At 40.4% G+C, this 15188-nt stretch overlaps 1 protein-coding gene across 1 annotated transcript in view; it reads left to right on the top strand.

Annotated features, from left to right (window-relative positions):
* Window positions 1-3045: 3045 nt before the first annotated feature.
* arrdc1a (arrestin domain containing 1a) overlaps window positions 3046-15188 on the top strand; it is a 29034-nt gene continuing 16891 nt past the window's right edge. Inside the window, exons 1-5 of the mRNA XM_086031571.1 lie at window positions 3046-3401; window positions 9397-9507; window positions 9775-9825; window positions 12721-12875; window positions 14372-14554. Of these exons, the coding sequence (XP_085887697.1) occupies window positions 3284-3401; window positions 9397-9507; window positions 9775-9825; window positions 12721-12875; window positions 14372-14554 (618 nt within the window). The 5' untranslated portion in view covers window positions 3046-3283. The remainder of the gene's footprint in view (window positions 3402-9396; window positions 9508-9774; window positions 9826-12720; window positions 12876-14371; window positions 14555-15188) is intronic.

Here is a 15188-nt window from a genome sequence, read left to right on the forward strand (position 1 = left end):
GACGCAGCTTCGGCGGCAGGAGCCGGGGCTGCGCGCACACTTTCTTTTTGTTTTGTTTTTTAAATCGGTCGTACTTCGTTCGTAGCTCTTCCGCGCGGCAAACTAGGGCGTCGGCGAGCAGTCTACACTCGGCAGAGCAGGGGGGATGGGTGCACGGGGCAGGATTCGGCAGTGTGTGCGGGAGCAGCAGACCATTAGGAGCAGACGTTGGCAGCGCTTGTTGCTATTGAAGTCAGTGGTTTGGTATCGGTAATATCGACGCAACAGCAAGCTAGTATTGTATCCGTTCAAAATGTTTAGTATCGAGTAAGTAAGTTGACGTAACGGGGCAGGGGTGATCATGTTTATGAATAAGGGTGGGGGGTGGGGGGTCGAGGTCGGAAGGGTGCCCAGGTGTCAAGGGTGGAGGGTTGTGGCCCGACCGGGAAAAAAGGGTCAAGTGCCCAGCTCTGCTTATATTTAATTGCCCAGTGAACCAAAGATTGGCTACTGCCTGGCCAGTCTTGTCATACAGGACTAATTGGTGGATTGCTTCAGAGATGGTTTCTGGAAGGTGCTCCTCTTTCCACAGAGGATTTCTGGAACTCTGACTGAGTTACCATCTGGTCCTTGGTTACCACTCTGACTTTGGCCCCTCTCTCCTGATTGCCCAGTTTAGATGAGTGGCCAGCTCTTGGGAAGCTAAGGTTGCCCTGAACTCCTTCCATTTGCGGTTTATGGTGTCAACGGTTCTCATTGAAACCTTCAAAATTGCAGGTAATTTTCTGTACCCTTCCCCAGATCTGAGCTTTGAGATAGTCCCGTTTTAGAGGTCGACATACTATTCATTTGACTTCATGCTTGGCTTTTGCTCTGATATGCACTGTCACCTGTGGGATGTTAGATAGAGAAGTAGTGTGCCTTTCCAACAGTCTTGTAACAGAGTTTAAACAGTGAAAATGTCAGCTCTCTATATTTTATTTCGTTATTAGTACAGCTGACAACCTTCACTTTTACTGTACAGTTCCTAAATATATTATATAATTATTTGTGTGTATGTATGTACAGTATATGCTGTGTATGCAGTAAGAAAAATATTAGCTCGATCTTTGTGTGTTGACTCACTGTTTTGGTTGAAGTATAACTTGTTGGCGTTAGACGTAGTTAGCCGATTCTGACTTCGGGTTCGAATCTGCGCCAGTACTACGTCAGCTGTCAGCTGTGCCAGTCGAGGCAGCCTGCCAGGCCCGGACAAGATGGCCGAGACTGCGAAGAGTGACCGCAATCACCGCGGGGTCTTGACAGGGACTGCAGCTGAGGAGATCTGCGGGAAGGACTCAACACACGTCCAGAGTCGCCACCCGCTTGTGCCTGGTGGGGAGCGGGTGGAGGAGCCGACCGAAAAGAGGAGCGACAGCTGGGACGGGCTCTGGCCGAGCTGCTGTGCACCTGCGCCATGGCTTTGATGGCTTGAGTGGCTGGGAGGGGCTGCGCGTCGTGCACACATTTCCTATAGGTTCTTCTGGATTCGTGCTTCGCCCGTGTGGGAGATAGGTATTGAAATTCAGCACCGACATTTTAAAATATAAACGCTTAGAATGGAGAACCGGAATGTTAGTCCCGGTTCCACTCGATTCCCAGTGCTCGATGCCTAACCCTATCATTCGCTACCAAATGGTAATGCCATTAACTGTCTATTGGGTGCAGCAGTAACATTTGACAACACATAAATAGGGATTACATTTTTTTTTTTCAATCACTGTTCCTTCACACGTGTACATGAAACAAAACTAATAATTATCAGGCTGTTGAATGCTGACAGCAGTCATTTTAAATGACTTTTTAGAAACAAGTAGTTCTTATCCATCCATTTATGACCTTATTGACCGCTGCTGTTTGTTGTTCTTGTTATGTATGGTTTGTGATTTAACATGCTGTGCATGCATTGTCTGTGTGATTGTGTTCTGGTCAACTGCAAAGGAATTGCCCTATTAGTGACCAATGAATTGTCTGAATCTGGAAAAAACAAAATTGACACACATCAAACAACTACATTAGAGAATACATACCTGTAAGAAAGGGGAACTACAGTGTTTACAGATTCAAGTGAAGCATTCCGGGACATCCCAACTTATTCTCGTCTGGGAGAGTGACATCACCTATGCGTCACGTCATGTTTCGACCACATGAACAACAACAATGGCGAAAGGAGAACGATTTTCGTTTTCGAAATGGAAATGGAGTTTGTGGCAGGCAAAGAAAATATTGAGGTACAGAATGTTGGACAGTCTGTGCTGTTGACAAAGCTCTGTATAGCTTCAAAAACACTACCAGTAGGCCTATGCAAATAAATTTAAAAAAAACATACCGACCACAACCCATTTAAACTTTAACAGAAACCCACAAAGCTGTGTGACAGTATGAGGTACCCAAATGTAATCATATTTATAAATGATGTACACTGTAAATGTTTTTTTTTTTACCATGACAATACTAACAGATATGTGAGGCCAATACAGACTGCCTTAAAATATTTAAGTGTAATCTAGAAACACTTTTTTAAAAAAATCAAAACAATTAGACCGTTTATCAGTGAAATCTATACTCATTTTTAAAAAATAAGTAAACAAAAGCTTAACTTTAATTTTTAATTAAAGAAACTTTATTCTTAAAGGTCACTGTTAAAATGCCCTTCCAATTAAGTATTGGCAAAACCGGTTGTCAATTTCATGTTGAGCGGCTTTGTTTGCATCTGTTCACTAACTAATAAAGTAACTAGCAGAATGGACAGATATCCAAAATGTAATTAGAACTTGTCATTACTGACATCTACAATGTTAATTCCAGATCGCCAAATTTACCATTTAAATCTTAAGAAGGCTTGCCATGAAACACTGGACACATGAATAACAAAAGTGACGTCTTTGGCGAAATGACGTTGCATATCTTTTTCTGTCGTGTCGACTAGTCACAAGTACGCAACAGACTATTCAAAATGATGACCACTCACAAAGGCGTTGTTGATACCGTATATACAATCTCATGTTACGTTCCATTTGTACTCGGAAGTTGGACTTTCCGAGTTCCTTGTCGGGGAGTTCGTCTTTACATGTTGAATCCGCTTCCCATACTTTGTCACCCTCTAGCGACTGTATGCAAGTGTACAAAGGGTCCATTTATAAAGACAGCAGGTGACATGAGCCACCTTGAGAATGTGGTGACGTCAGCACTGAGCAAAGGGGCGGGCCTGGAAGGGGTTTGATCGCACAGGTGACTGTCGCAGTCTTGTTGGATCGGGACAAACATGGGCAAAATTGAGGCATTTCAGATCACATTTGACAACAGTAAACAACTTTACAGTCCTGGCGAGTCTATCTCGGGAACCGTGACGATCAAAGTGGGCCAAAAGCTACCCTGTAAAGGTAAGAGTTAACAGGCCAATTACTCTGGTTTTTCTTGTTGTTATCTAGAGTGGGGGAAAAAGTGGTGTCGCCAAACAAGGAAGTGAAACCAAGTATCTGGAGTGACCAGAATATAGTCTTTTTGATTTTGTTGTTGTTGAGAGGTCGAGAAAACTTGCATTGATATCATGCTGTTTATTTAGTATTATTGTTAGAAATTATATATTAGAAATGTGTATATATATATTTAAATATGTGAATTCCACTATTGTGACAAAAAAAACTACAGGTTGAATGAATGAAGAGCACGAACGATTTTGATTAATCAGTTTTGTATTCTGTAACAATGACGAGAACATTTATGATGCAAGCAAGCATGTATACATGCATACATATATATACAAACCCTGTATAATACAGAAGCATACTTTGACAAAATACAGTACGGTGTATATACAGCAAACTTGTGTTTAAAATAATAGCAGTCTAACATGACTGAAATGATAAATCATCATTTTTGCTTGAAACGATATCCCTACATGGCAGTGAAGTGAGCTGATGGTCATGGCTGGTGAGCAGGAGCGTGCAGAGGGCGCGGCCAACAGGACAGGGGTCCCGCGCTTCCACCTGGGGGGCATCCACAGCGCCGTATTAAGTACATGTATTTCATTGATCAGAAATAGATTAATGAACATGCTGATGGGGAATCGTGCTCGGTAGGGTAGAGGAGGGAGGGATGTATACGCTTGTGTTGTGCAATGAAAGGGTGAAAAAAAAAATGTAGGCCTATAGGCAAATAGTCCATTCAGTTTTTAAATTATTTTATGAATCTGTTATTACATTTTACAACAACTTGACTGTTTTTTTTTCTTGCTTAATTCAAAAATATATTATGTTTGAAATAATAGCAGTGGCGTTCTGTTCGTTAATTCACTCTGCGAATAAAGACAGATGTCAATCAGCTGACCCTCATTGAAGGATGAAGCCAACACGATAGATAGATGGATGGATGGATGGATAGATAGATGGATGACAATGTAATTTTCAAGGGTTTTCCAAGCCTTTGCCACTAGAACAAGTTTCTTTGAACCACCTAACATCACCTATCACTATTTGACATTAAAGTCAATGTTAATATATTACCATGAACACTGTCTTGAAATGAATGTTTACAACCAGCTACATGAGTGAGCATGTCTACAATTGTGGCAATCAATAATACTAGCATGGCTAACATCAGCTAGATTCCTGCTCTGACATTACTTGACAAAGTAATAGTAGCTACTTGTTTGATGATTTGTACTTACTGTTGCGTGAAAATTAAATTCATTGATTGTCATGCCCATATATTGTTTAAGATATTGTTGCTATCCTGTGAAAAACACTTGTCCAATCTTTGAATTTTTTTAAATTTTCACATTAATCCGATATCTGCAACGCGGAAACCATTCACGTAAAAATAAGAACATTGAAAGAAATGGACATAAGTGTTCTTCACAGGACAGCGACGATATGGTTTCTTATGCTGTAGGTCTATTAGAATACCATAGAGTTATATGTATATATATGTAAATGTCACATTTTGATTGGGCGGCGGCGTGGCTCAGCAGTGGAGTGGTCATTTCCCAACCCAGAGGTTGTGGGTTCGATACCTGGCCCTTGTGACCGTGCCAAAGTGTCCTTGACTGAACCCCCAGTTGCTCCTGATGCCGAGCCATCAGTAGGTGAATGTGAACTTAGTGTGAAGCGCTTTGAGTGCCTTAATAGGTGGAAAAGCGTTATACATGTGAAAAAGACCATTTGATTGTGAAATTAACCTGCGTTGTGGATCTGGAAGTCATCGCTAGAGACGTGTGCACGGCTTATCTCCAGGCTATTGTGAAGGAGCGTGTGTTGTATTCACTTTTTAATAAATCCAATAAAAACAATTGAATCAGGATAACATGCTCATGATGGAACGCTTAGGTGATGGCGCAAATTGAGAGTTGACCAGGTCGCCAAGCAAGGCACTCCGTGTGTGGCACATACTTTTTAGTCTGGCTTTCAAACAATTGCTCTTACTCTTTTTATTTGGGACGATTTTTTATCAACCTTATTGATTTCTAGTTCTTAGCTTCTCTAATTGTTTTGTCCTTTAACTTCATTGTTTTTTTTTAGCTCCAGTGTTTCTTCATGGGGGGCCTCTGCGCTGGGAGGTGTGGCTGGCCTCCACGCACTATGTGGCCCGGGGGTCCTTGTGATGGTGGCGCTCCCCGTGGTCATGGGCTGTTGTCATTCCTCTCGGCGTGGATGAGCTTCCTTTGGGTTCTCTTTCCTCATATGGTTTCTCTTTGGCTTGCCATGTCTTTTATTTATTTATCCATCCATCCATTATCTGTACCGCTTATCCTCACAAGGGTCGCGGGGCGTGCTGGAGCCTATCCCAGCTGTCTTTGGGCAGTAGGCGGGGGACACCCTGAACTGGTTGCCAGCCAATCACAGGGCACACAGAGACAAACATCCGCACTCACAATCACACCTAGGGGCAATTTAGAGTGTCCAATCAACTTACCATGCATGTGGGAAAAAAACGGAGTACCCGGAGAAAACCCACGCAGGATAACATGCAAACTCCACACAGGGAGGCCGGGGCAGGGATCGAACCCACGACCTCTGAACTGTGAGGCGGACGTGCTAACCAGTCGACCACCGTCCCGCCTTATTTATTTATTTATTTATTTAATTTGATTATTTATTTTCATCACAGTTCATCAGGTTATATGTGTGTGTGAGTGCAGGTGTGCTTGTGGATATCCATCTGTGTGTATATTGCGAGGGAGAATTGGAGGGAAGGAGACAGTGGGTCTTCGAGCGGGTTTATGTTTTGTTGTATTGTGATGTTTTGATTGTACAGCAATTGTGAGCTGCATTTTTATGTGTGAAAAATGCTACATAAATAAACTTTGATTTGATCAAGTAACCCCCCAAAAAATCAATAATTTACGACCCATTATTTTAATGACTTTGAGTTTGTGGCCAGTGCTTCAACCAGGGAGGGGCGATTTTAGGTTCAGAGCTTTGAGGGTTCTGAGCACCCAGAGTGTCTGGCTGGTTCAAATTTTTTTTTTCATTTCACTTGAAGTGATTTAGGATCATTCATTAGATATTTTCAAATGTTCACGTTAATGCTGAAACCGCATTCACGTAAAAATAAGAAAAAATGAAAAAAATGGACAGTGTTTTTCACAGGACAGCGACTCACCTCATATGAAACCACAATTTGGCTCTTTTCATCAAAAAACAGGTGTAAAAAATCTGAAATGTAAAAGAGTGACTCACCAAATTTATTTTTTCCATGCATATTTCTGGCTGCTTTTGACTGACTCAAGCAGTCTTCTGTCATTTTGCGCAGCCAGAGAGAAGTCCTTACATGACAGGTGGAGTGATTACCGCTTGTTCTGATATTGCCGCTTTATCCGGGTTCTAGGATCTGTCATGTGTAATACCGAGAGTCTCCATTAGGAGCGCTGCAATGTGCTATCACTGTTTAAGAACCAGCAATGTATAGTCGAGCAAGTATACAGGTAAAAGACAAAACATTGAGCTGCCAACCCGTCTGTGCCCGTTGTTATTGACAATCGATCGCCATCCATAGCTTTACTAAAAGCAGAGCTGGGCACTTGACCATTTTTTGCCGGTCCGGCCACGACCCTCCACCCTTGACTTGGATACCAAGTGCAATACCACAATCCTTATAACAGCAGTTGTCGCTCGCGCCAACGCTGGAGTAGGAAGAAGCCTAAAAAGAAGCCTTTCACCGAGTAGGCTGAGATGATTTGTGGCCGCCTCGCGAGCACGTCACACGCATGAGGGCCGATTAGTGGGCCGGACTAAAATCAACTTCCGGCCATGCTTAGTCCAGCCATTTTTAAAAATATGTCACCCCCCACCCCTCCGCCCCAGAAATGGGCATCCGGCCGGGCCGGAGGGTCCGACCGGTCCGGCCCAGGGACGGACTGCCCAGCTCTGACTCAAAGCATCTTGTATTACAGGATCGGTAGATTGCAGTTTTCTGTATTTGCAAGAGTTGATCCCGTATGGGACAAACCAAATTAGCCCAAAATATGTGACGTCCCGGCTAATATGGCACAGTTGGCAACCCTAAACCACACACATATCTTACACATACGCAACATTTAAGCTAGGCTGATCATTGTTGCATTCGATTCAATGCAGCTAAAATGAGGACTAATATCTGTTGATGATAACAAAGTCCTCTCTAAATTGTCCCTAGGTGTGATTGTGAGTGCGGATGTTTGTCTCTGTGTGCCCTGCGATTGGCTGGCAACCAATTCTGGGTGTCCCCCGCCTACTGCCCGAAGCCAGCTGGGATAGGCTCCAGCACGCCCCGCGACCCTTGTGAGTTTAAGCGGTATCGATAATGGATGGATGGATAACAAAGTCATTAAAAAAAAATTTTTTTAAACTTGTTTTTTTGTTAGACCGATCTTGTCTTGCCTATTTCAATTCGTCTCGGTCACTGGTAGCAGACGACAACGTTATTTGGGAAATAAAATAAACTTGTTTACGCAAATTATCTTTGTTCTTATTCTACATAGTCTGTCTGTGAGAAAATAGGTGCCGCGTTGTGTTTGTAAGGTTTATTATCGCTTAATACGGTTCAATTGCAATCATTAATAAAGGGAGAAATTGGCTGAGGTTTACAGGTATGCATCATCGTCATCCAGCATCTCAGAATTCAGCATAGTCCAATGTCCTTTCACCGTGCTTTCTCCTATGGAACAAGTCTGCAATTCCTCAGCATTCAGCAGTTGTTAGGACATTTGTACTTTGCTGTGGAGTAATTAAAATGATGAAAGTTATTATTAACACAACAATTGTTTTTTATGCCCAGAACAAAGCAGTCTCTCAGATGTTCCAGACCGAGAACTGAAGAGAAGGAAGAGGGTGGAAGATTCTATATTTAGGAAACCCGAGAGGATCTATCAAGAGAGAGAATCCCACAAAGAAAATGAGGACGTGAAATTAGGCTACTTTGCTTCTAAATATATATATATATATATATATATATATATATATATATATATATATATATATATATATATATATATATATATATATATATATATATATATATATATATATATATATTAGTGCTGTCAAGCGATTAATTTTTAAAAACGATTTAATCGCATAATTTTCCATAATTGATCGCGATTAATCGCATTTTTCAACTACATTTTTTTACGAAGCTTGGAACCGATATTTACTTTAGTAAATTCTTGGAATCAATGTGGAAAAAAATATAAATCTATTTTGACAACAGTTGAACGATACACCAAAGCCGTACAACTAATATGGTATTTGAATTTGGCATTTTAGGATTAAAAAAAATATATTTTTTTTTAATTCATTCATTTTATTGTCATATTTTTATTGTTTAATAAAACCCTTGTTTTATTTCCCTGGGATAACCAGTTGTTCTTCATTTGTGGCTCGCGAGGTGTGTATTGTTGCGTGCTGCTGAACGCATACATTTGTTATTGATCCTTTTTCGGTCACATTTGGCAGCTTCTGCATAGCAAACTAGGTATCAAACTTTAGCACCAACATTTTAAGATCTGAATGATTTCAGGAAAACCGTAATGTTAATGTAATGTCAGTTTCACTCGACTCTTGATGCCCAACCCTACTACCTATTATAGCACCTGCCATTTAGCTTTTTTCCTTTGTTTAAAGGGATTTGCTTGTTTTACTGTCCATCGTGCTCAAAGGTGTTAAGATTTGTGGAGAAACACTATCTGAAATACAAAACAATTAATCTCATTAGATTTTGTGTTGCGAATGTATTTGGGATTAGGTCAGGTTGGTTCATCTTTATCAGCCTTGTTGACATTCAGTCTTTTTCTTAAAGCTCTTTGTGATTGCATCATTTTTGTGATTTGTGTTTTGCCATTTTTTTCGCACTACAGTATATCCACTGCAATCACACCAATATTGGAATTTGTCATTTCAGCCATTAAGGTGAACTGCAATGGTTTCTGTGGCATCACCAATAAAGTAAATGAAACAACATGGACAGTGGAGGAACAGTACTTCAACAATACAGTGTCTGTTGCAGACAAAGGTATGGTAACTAACACACATATACACTATTTACTCACCTTTAGTGTATGTAGTTGACATTTATGGGTATATCAGTCCACATATTTGAACAAAATACAGAAAATATGAAACGAAAGGTTCTGTAGATAGTTTAACATTTAAGTCTATATAAAAGATCATGATCAATTGTTTTTCCCTATTCCCCCGCACAGAATTACGGTAACCGATTAACGTTGGTTGAGTTTCTGTTTTGATGCTCACGTCTCCCATTTCTTTCTGTTGTGTACAGGAACTCTGAAACAAGGAAATCACACGTATCCCTTCAAGTTTCTTATTCCAGGTAAGAGCCACAACTATTCTCTGTAAATTGTGTGACACTGATACAGGCTCTTGTGGTTTGTGTGGTCCTCTCCAGCTTCAAAAAGGCAACCCCGGGAAATTAAGTCTTGCCCTATTTGGTTTGTCGATCAACCCTGCACTGTCTTGACAAAACCAAATGGACATTTTACGTACATAAATCACCCCTAATGATTTTAGAACCACTAACAGACACTTTTCTTATTGATGAATTGTCAAGACTTTCTGGTGCATAATTGTCAAAACATTTCAACAGTTCCTTTTCTGAACAATACAACAACTCCACACATCTTTGGAAACTACTGTTATAGTGGCCTTGTCCATCTCATATAGAACCTGCATTTTACATGCTAAAGGGGAGAATGAAGTGAGTAACTTAACAAAACAAAAATAACTAAAAGAGGCTGCGGTGAGAGCCTGGAAAAGCATCAGAAAGATGAGTGGAAAATTGTTTGGGGATGGTAATGATTCACAGGGATGATGCAAGATTTTAGTTTTTTTGTTTAAAATAAAAGTCTTCTCCGCTTCGGTCTATTTTAAACCTAATGTTCCAACACTTTGCTTTCCTAAAAATGCAGTGTTACATTACAGTTTTCTGAATAGTGTATCTGGTCCAGCTAAACTTGGAAAAAAAGTGGACATATTGCTTGTCTCATGCACGCCCACCTTTTCTAACGTCTTGCCTGGGGCGGAGCCCAGGGTCCCTGCTTACTCAAGGGCCGATCAGAATTTAAAATAAATAAATAAATCCCAATTCGTTGATGTTCCTGTCAATCACGTTACATTCTTGGCATGAGGCGATTCTGTGCAGCACCGTGGCTGTAATTGTAGTGTCTTAAAAGTCTTAATAGTTTCATATTATTCTGCCACTTGTTGAACTTTCTGTCAGTCACTTCATTGCTGCAAAAGTTCACGAAAAAGCTTGCTCTACGGAGCCTATATCTTAATGCCGAAGGGCCTATCGGAGGGCATGAAATTTCACATTATTCGGCCATTTGTTTAGCAGTCAATCATATCACTGCGGCATCCGCGGACAAATCACACGCCCGTACGATAGACTCCGGATATCGCGTGACTGATCCCCGCGTGCATTTGTTTACGCAGTCAAGCTGACGGGCCTGTAGCAGCAGCAGCTGCAACGGTCGCCGTTTTTACTGTCCAGCAGCAGCCTAATGTCACGTTTTCTTTGTGGGATTCTCTCTCTAGATAGATCCTCTTGGGTTTCCTAAATATAGAATCTTCCACCCTCTTCGGTTCTCGGTCTGGAACATCTAAGGGACTGCTTTGTTCTGGGCATAAAAAACAATTGTTGTGTTAATAATAACTTTCATCATTTTAATTACTCCACAGCAAAGTACAAATGTCCTAACAACTGCTGGATGCTGAGGAATTGCAGACTTGTTCCACAGGAGAAAGCAGCAGTTTATCAGTCAACATATGATTTAGTTGGCAATTGATATTTTCATTTTTGTATATTAATTTTGGGATTGCATACATTTTGTATTAATTCTTTTTCCAACATGCTGCAATATTGTGTTATGAGTATATTTATTTTTATCCTGCTCAAGTAGTTGTTCCTGTCCTGCCACATCGGTTGTTTTAATAGGGAAGATGCCACTTTGCCTTTATAATCGCGCACAACCCACACGCGTTGTTTTGAAAACATCTTACAGTTTCATTCCAAGTCGGGGGGGGCGTCGCTAAGCCACCGTCGAGGACACCGCAGGGCGTGATTCCCTCTGCCTTTTATGGCCAATTACGGTCGCCGTTTTTGCTGTCGAGCATCAATCAAAAAGACAGCGATAACAATGGATATCGTGCCTGCTACAACCGTAAAGGGACCTTGATGACTAGACGATGCATTTAATTGTATTGTGAAAACGATCTGGAAGGTGGCGGCTAAGGGGGAACGTGGCTGAATAGCTTCCTTACACACACATACGTGACATAACACCCACTGCAAAACTAGTTTGCTTCGCAGCAGCAACGAGTTGCGTGGTGCATCCTCTCCTCCGTGACAACAAATAAATTGCCGGGCCGAGCCGAGGGAAACTGTACGTCATCGCAACGTGACATAACGGACAAATCACGAGAGAAAACAATTTCTGACGTGTGCGTGGCATGTGTTGCAGACCTGTCACCAACACGTATCACAGCACAATGCGTCGGTCACGTGCAACGCGACAGTTGTCGCCGACACGGGAGTATGAAAGAAGCTTAAAGAAGCCTTTCGCCGAGTAGGTTGAGATGAACTTCGGCTGCCTCGTAACCACGTCACACGCATGAGGGCTGATTAGTGGGCCGGACGAAAATTCACCTCCACTCTTGCTTAGTCCGCCCCTTTTTTTCCCCAAATGTGTCACCCCCCCGTCCTCCGCCCCAAAAATGGGCATCCGACCGGGACGGACCGTTCCGACCCCGGGACAGACTGCCCAGCTCGGTTTATTTCGACCTCCTACCAAATCGCTTCACTGTAGAATTGCTCCGACATGCTGGACCACATTTACTTTTGTAAACAATACGTCATGAGTGACGTTGTCTCTTCCTCTGCGCATGCGAGTCACTTTGGATACGCATGTATTCATACAGCAGACAAGACCGAGGTTGCATTTATAATTTGTAATTTTTTTTTCAAAAAAATCCGAATTGAGCATTAAGACCCGCGGCGTGAACCTAGCCTTCGTCCCAGATACAGTCAGAGCGACAGATGTTCACACCTCCACCCCTGTAAACCATTTGCCATTTCAAACGTGAGTTTTGTGTTGTGCTTAGTAATGGAGAATTAGTCAACACAGTAGTTGAAGTTACTGCTTCTCTTCAAAAATGTTTGAATGATCACAGTGGCTCTCCAAAGCATATGTTTATTTTTTTTTCCCAGGCTCTGCTCCAACATCGTTTGAGGGCAACTATGGTAGAATAGTATACAGAATAAGAGCTTTCGTTGACACACCGCGCTTTACCAAGGATTACAGCACAGAGAAAGCATTCTACCTGTTGGACCCCCTCAACTTAAACAAAATTCCAGATATATGGGTGAGCCATGAACTGTAATATATGTTTTAGGAATTTGGACAAAGGTATTAGGCCATTTGCGTTTCATTCAGATGATAGACAGATCAACCTTGAATTACAGGGCTTAGACATTCACAACCACTGTATTTGTATTTATTTTGCAGATAGATAATAAAACAACATAACATAAGAAGAAATTGTGCAGGTGAGATAAAAAAAAAAAAAACATATAGGGTTTATAGAACAGATCTCACTTCATTATAAACCCTCATAATCAGTGCACATATTCACATTGAGTATACAAAAAACAAAAATTACAAAATGAATAAAATAAAAAATAAACTTAGTACATAAGGGCATAGAAGAAAAAGACATTGTAAAAATATCCACATTAATTAAATTAAGGTTTAGTGACTGACTGTAAAGACTTGAGAAATTGGGTTGCTTCCTATATAAGACCAATGTTAATTTTTGAGCATCTTTTCATTTTTAGATTTAAAAATAATAAAATTTGATTCATTCATATTTTCATTATTTCACATTTTGAAATATTATCTAGGTCAGAATTTGCTTTGCCCATCAGTGCAGCGAAATCCACATGCAAGAAAAATAGATAGTATAATCTAAAAAGAGTATAGGAAACATGGAGGAAGAGGCTGCTGCTAAGTGATTAATATACAGTAAACAAGGAATAACAGAGGACCCAGGATAGAACCCTGTGGTACTCCACGTGTGAGGGTGTCACGGTCTGATGACCATCCATTTATGCACAAAAACTCTTTCCTACCCTGAATATAATTTGTAAAATGGATAGTTCAAGTAAAACCATGTTATCAATCGTTCCTGAAGTAAGATATTATAATTCACAGTGTCCAAGGCTTTAAATAAATCCCGCAAAACTCCTCAATCAAATTCCTTTTTGTTGAATGCAGTTTAAACTTTGTCAACTAATTGCAGTGTGGCCGTTTCAAGTTTAATATTTTTTCCCAAACCCATATTGATGTTCATACAGAATCCATTCCTGCAAGTGCACCATCCTTCTATTATAAACCAGTCCCTCCATGATGTTCATACAGAATCCATTCCTGCAAGTGCACCATCCTTCTATTATAAACCAGTCCCTCCAGAATATTTGGGAAACATGGTAGAACAGAAATGATGGCATTATTCAAGTAGGTGTAATGATTCCGGGGTAGAAAGAATTCACCAATGAGTAAATGAAAGACACAATTTAACAGATTAATTTTGAAATCATCCAGTAAAAACAAAACTTTACCTTCCTAGGTAATTTTATCTGACACATTCACACACGGCAATCTAGAGACTCCAGTGTCTTAACCTTTATTTAACCAGGTTAAAAAAAGTCTCATTGAAATTGAAATGTGGTTTTAAAGAGAGATCTGGGCAGTGAACATATCTCGTACAGTACAGTATTTTGAAATATGGGTGCAAGCTTAATTGAAAAAAAAAAATATATATATTTCAGCAATGTCCCGTAACGGCCTCTCTCTATGCAGGGTCCCTCCTCCTCATCAGTGATCCAGGAATTCAGCTACATGCTATTAAAAACGGGCACAGTGATACTGAAAGCCCAAATTGACAAGAAGGGTTACACACCAGGCCAGATCATTCAGCTGTCAACTGTCATCCACAATAAGTCTGAGAAGAGTACAAGCAACATAACCGCCTCCCTGGTGCAGGTAAACGTTCCTCTAATTACATCAAAGAAGCTTTATCCAAATGTTCACCAATCAGTGCAGTTTATTTCTACTTATCCTGAAATTGTTGAAAATGAGTATACATTCGTCACTCAAGTGTTTCTATCACTGTGTGTCAATAATGTAACTGTTACCAGTCTAAAATGAAATGACATGTACATTTAATTTCACTATTAACATGGCCAAAATTATCACAATTATCTGCATTATCATATAAGTAAAGGAATGTAAACACCCCCCCAAAAAATCACAGTCTGAAAATGTTTCATTTTGAATACATAAAATCACTAACCCTACATGCTTTTTGACATTATTATTTGAAAATATCATCACATGAATTGAAAGTGAATTTTCACACATGCAAGACCCCATAAATGTTCTTCTGATTACAAAAATGACAGTGATATTCTGGTCGTGATGAAATACTATTAAAACAATCTAATTAATTAGAGACTTGTCTATTGAAACATATTTGTCACAAGTAGTGGTGGGCGATATGGGCAAAAAAAAAGATCTCTATTGTTTCCCAAAACTCGATAACGATAATTTGACGATATTCTATAAAAAATATTTTAAATCTGCACTTGCTTCAGACCAATTGTGGATAGACAGTGTT

This window comes from Filicampus tigris, chromosome 5 (assembly GCF_054856515.1).
Source record: "Filicampus tigris isolate MCC_2025a chromosome 5, RoL_Ftig_1.0, whole genome shotgun sequence".
NCBI lineage: Eukaryota > Metazoa > Chordata > Actinopteri > Syngnathiformes > Syngnathidae > Filicampus > Filicampus tigris.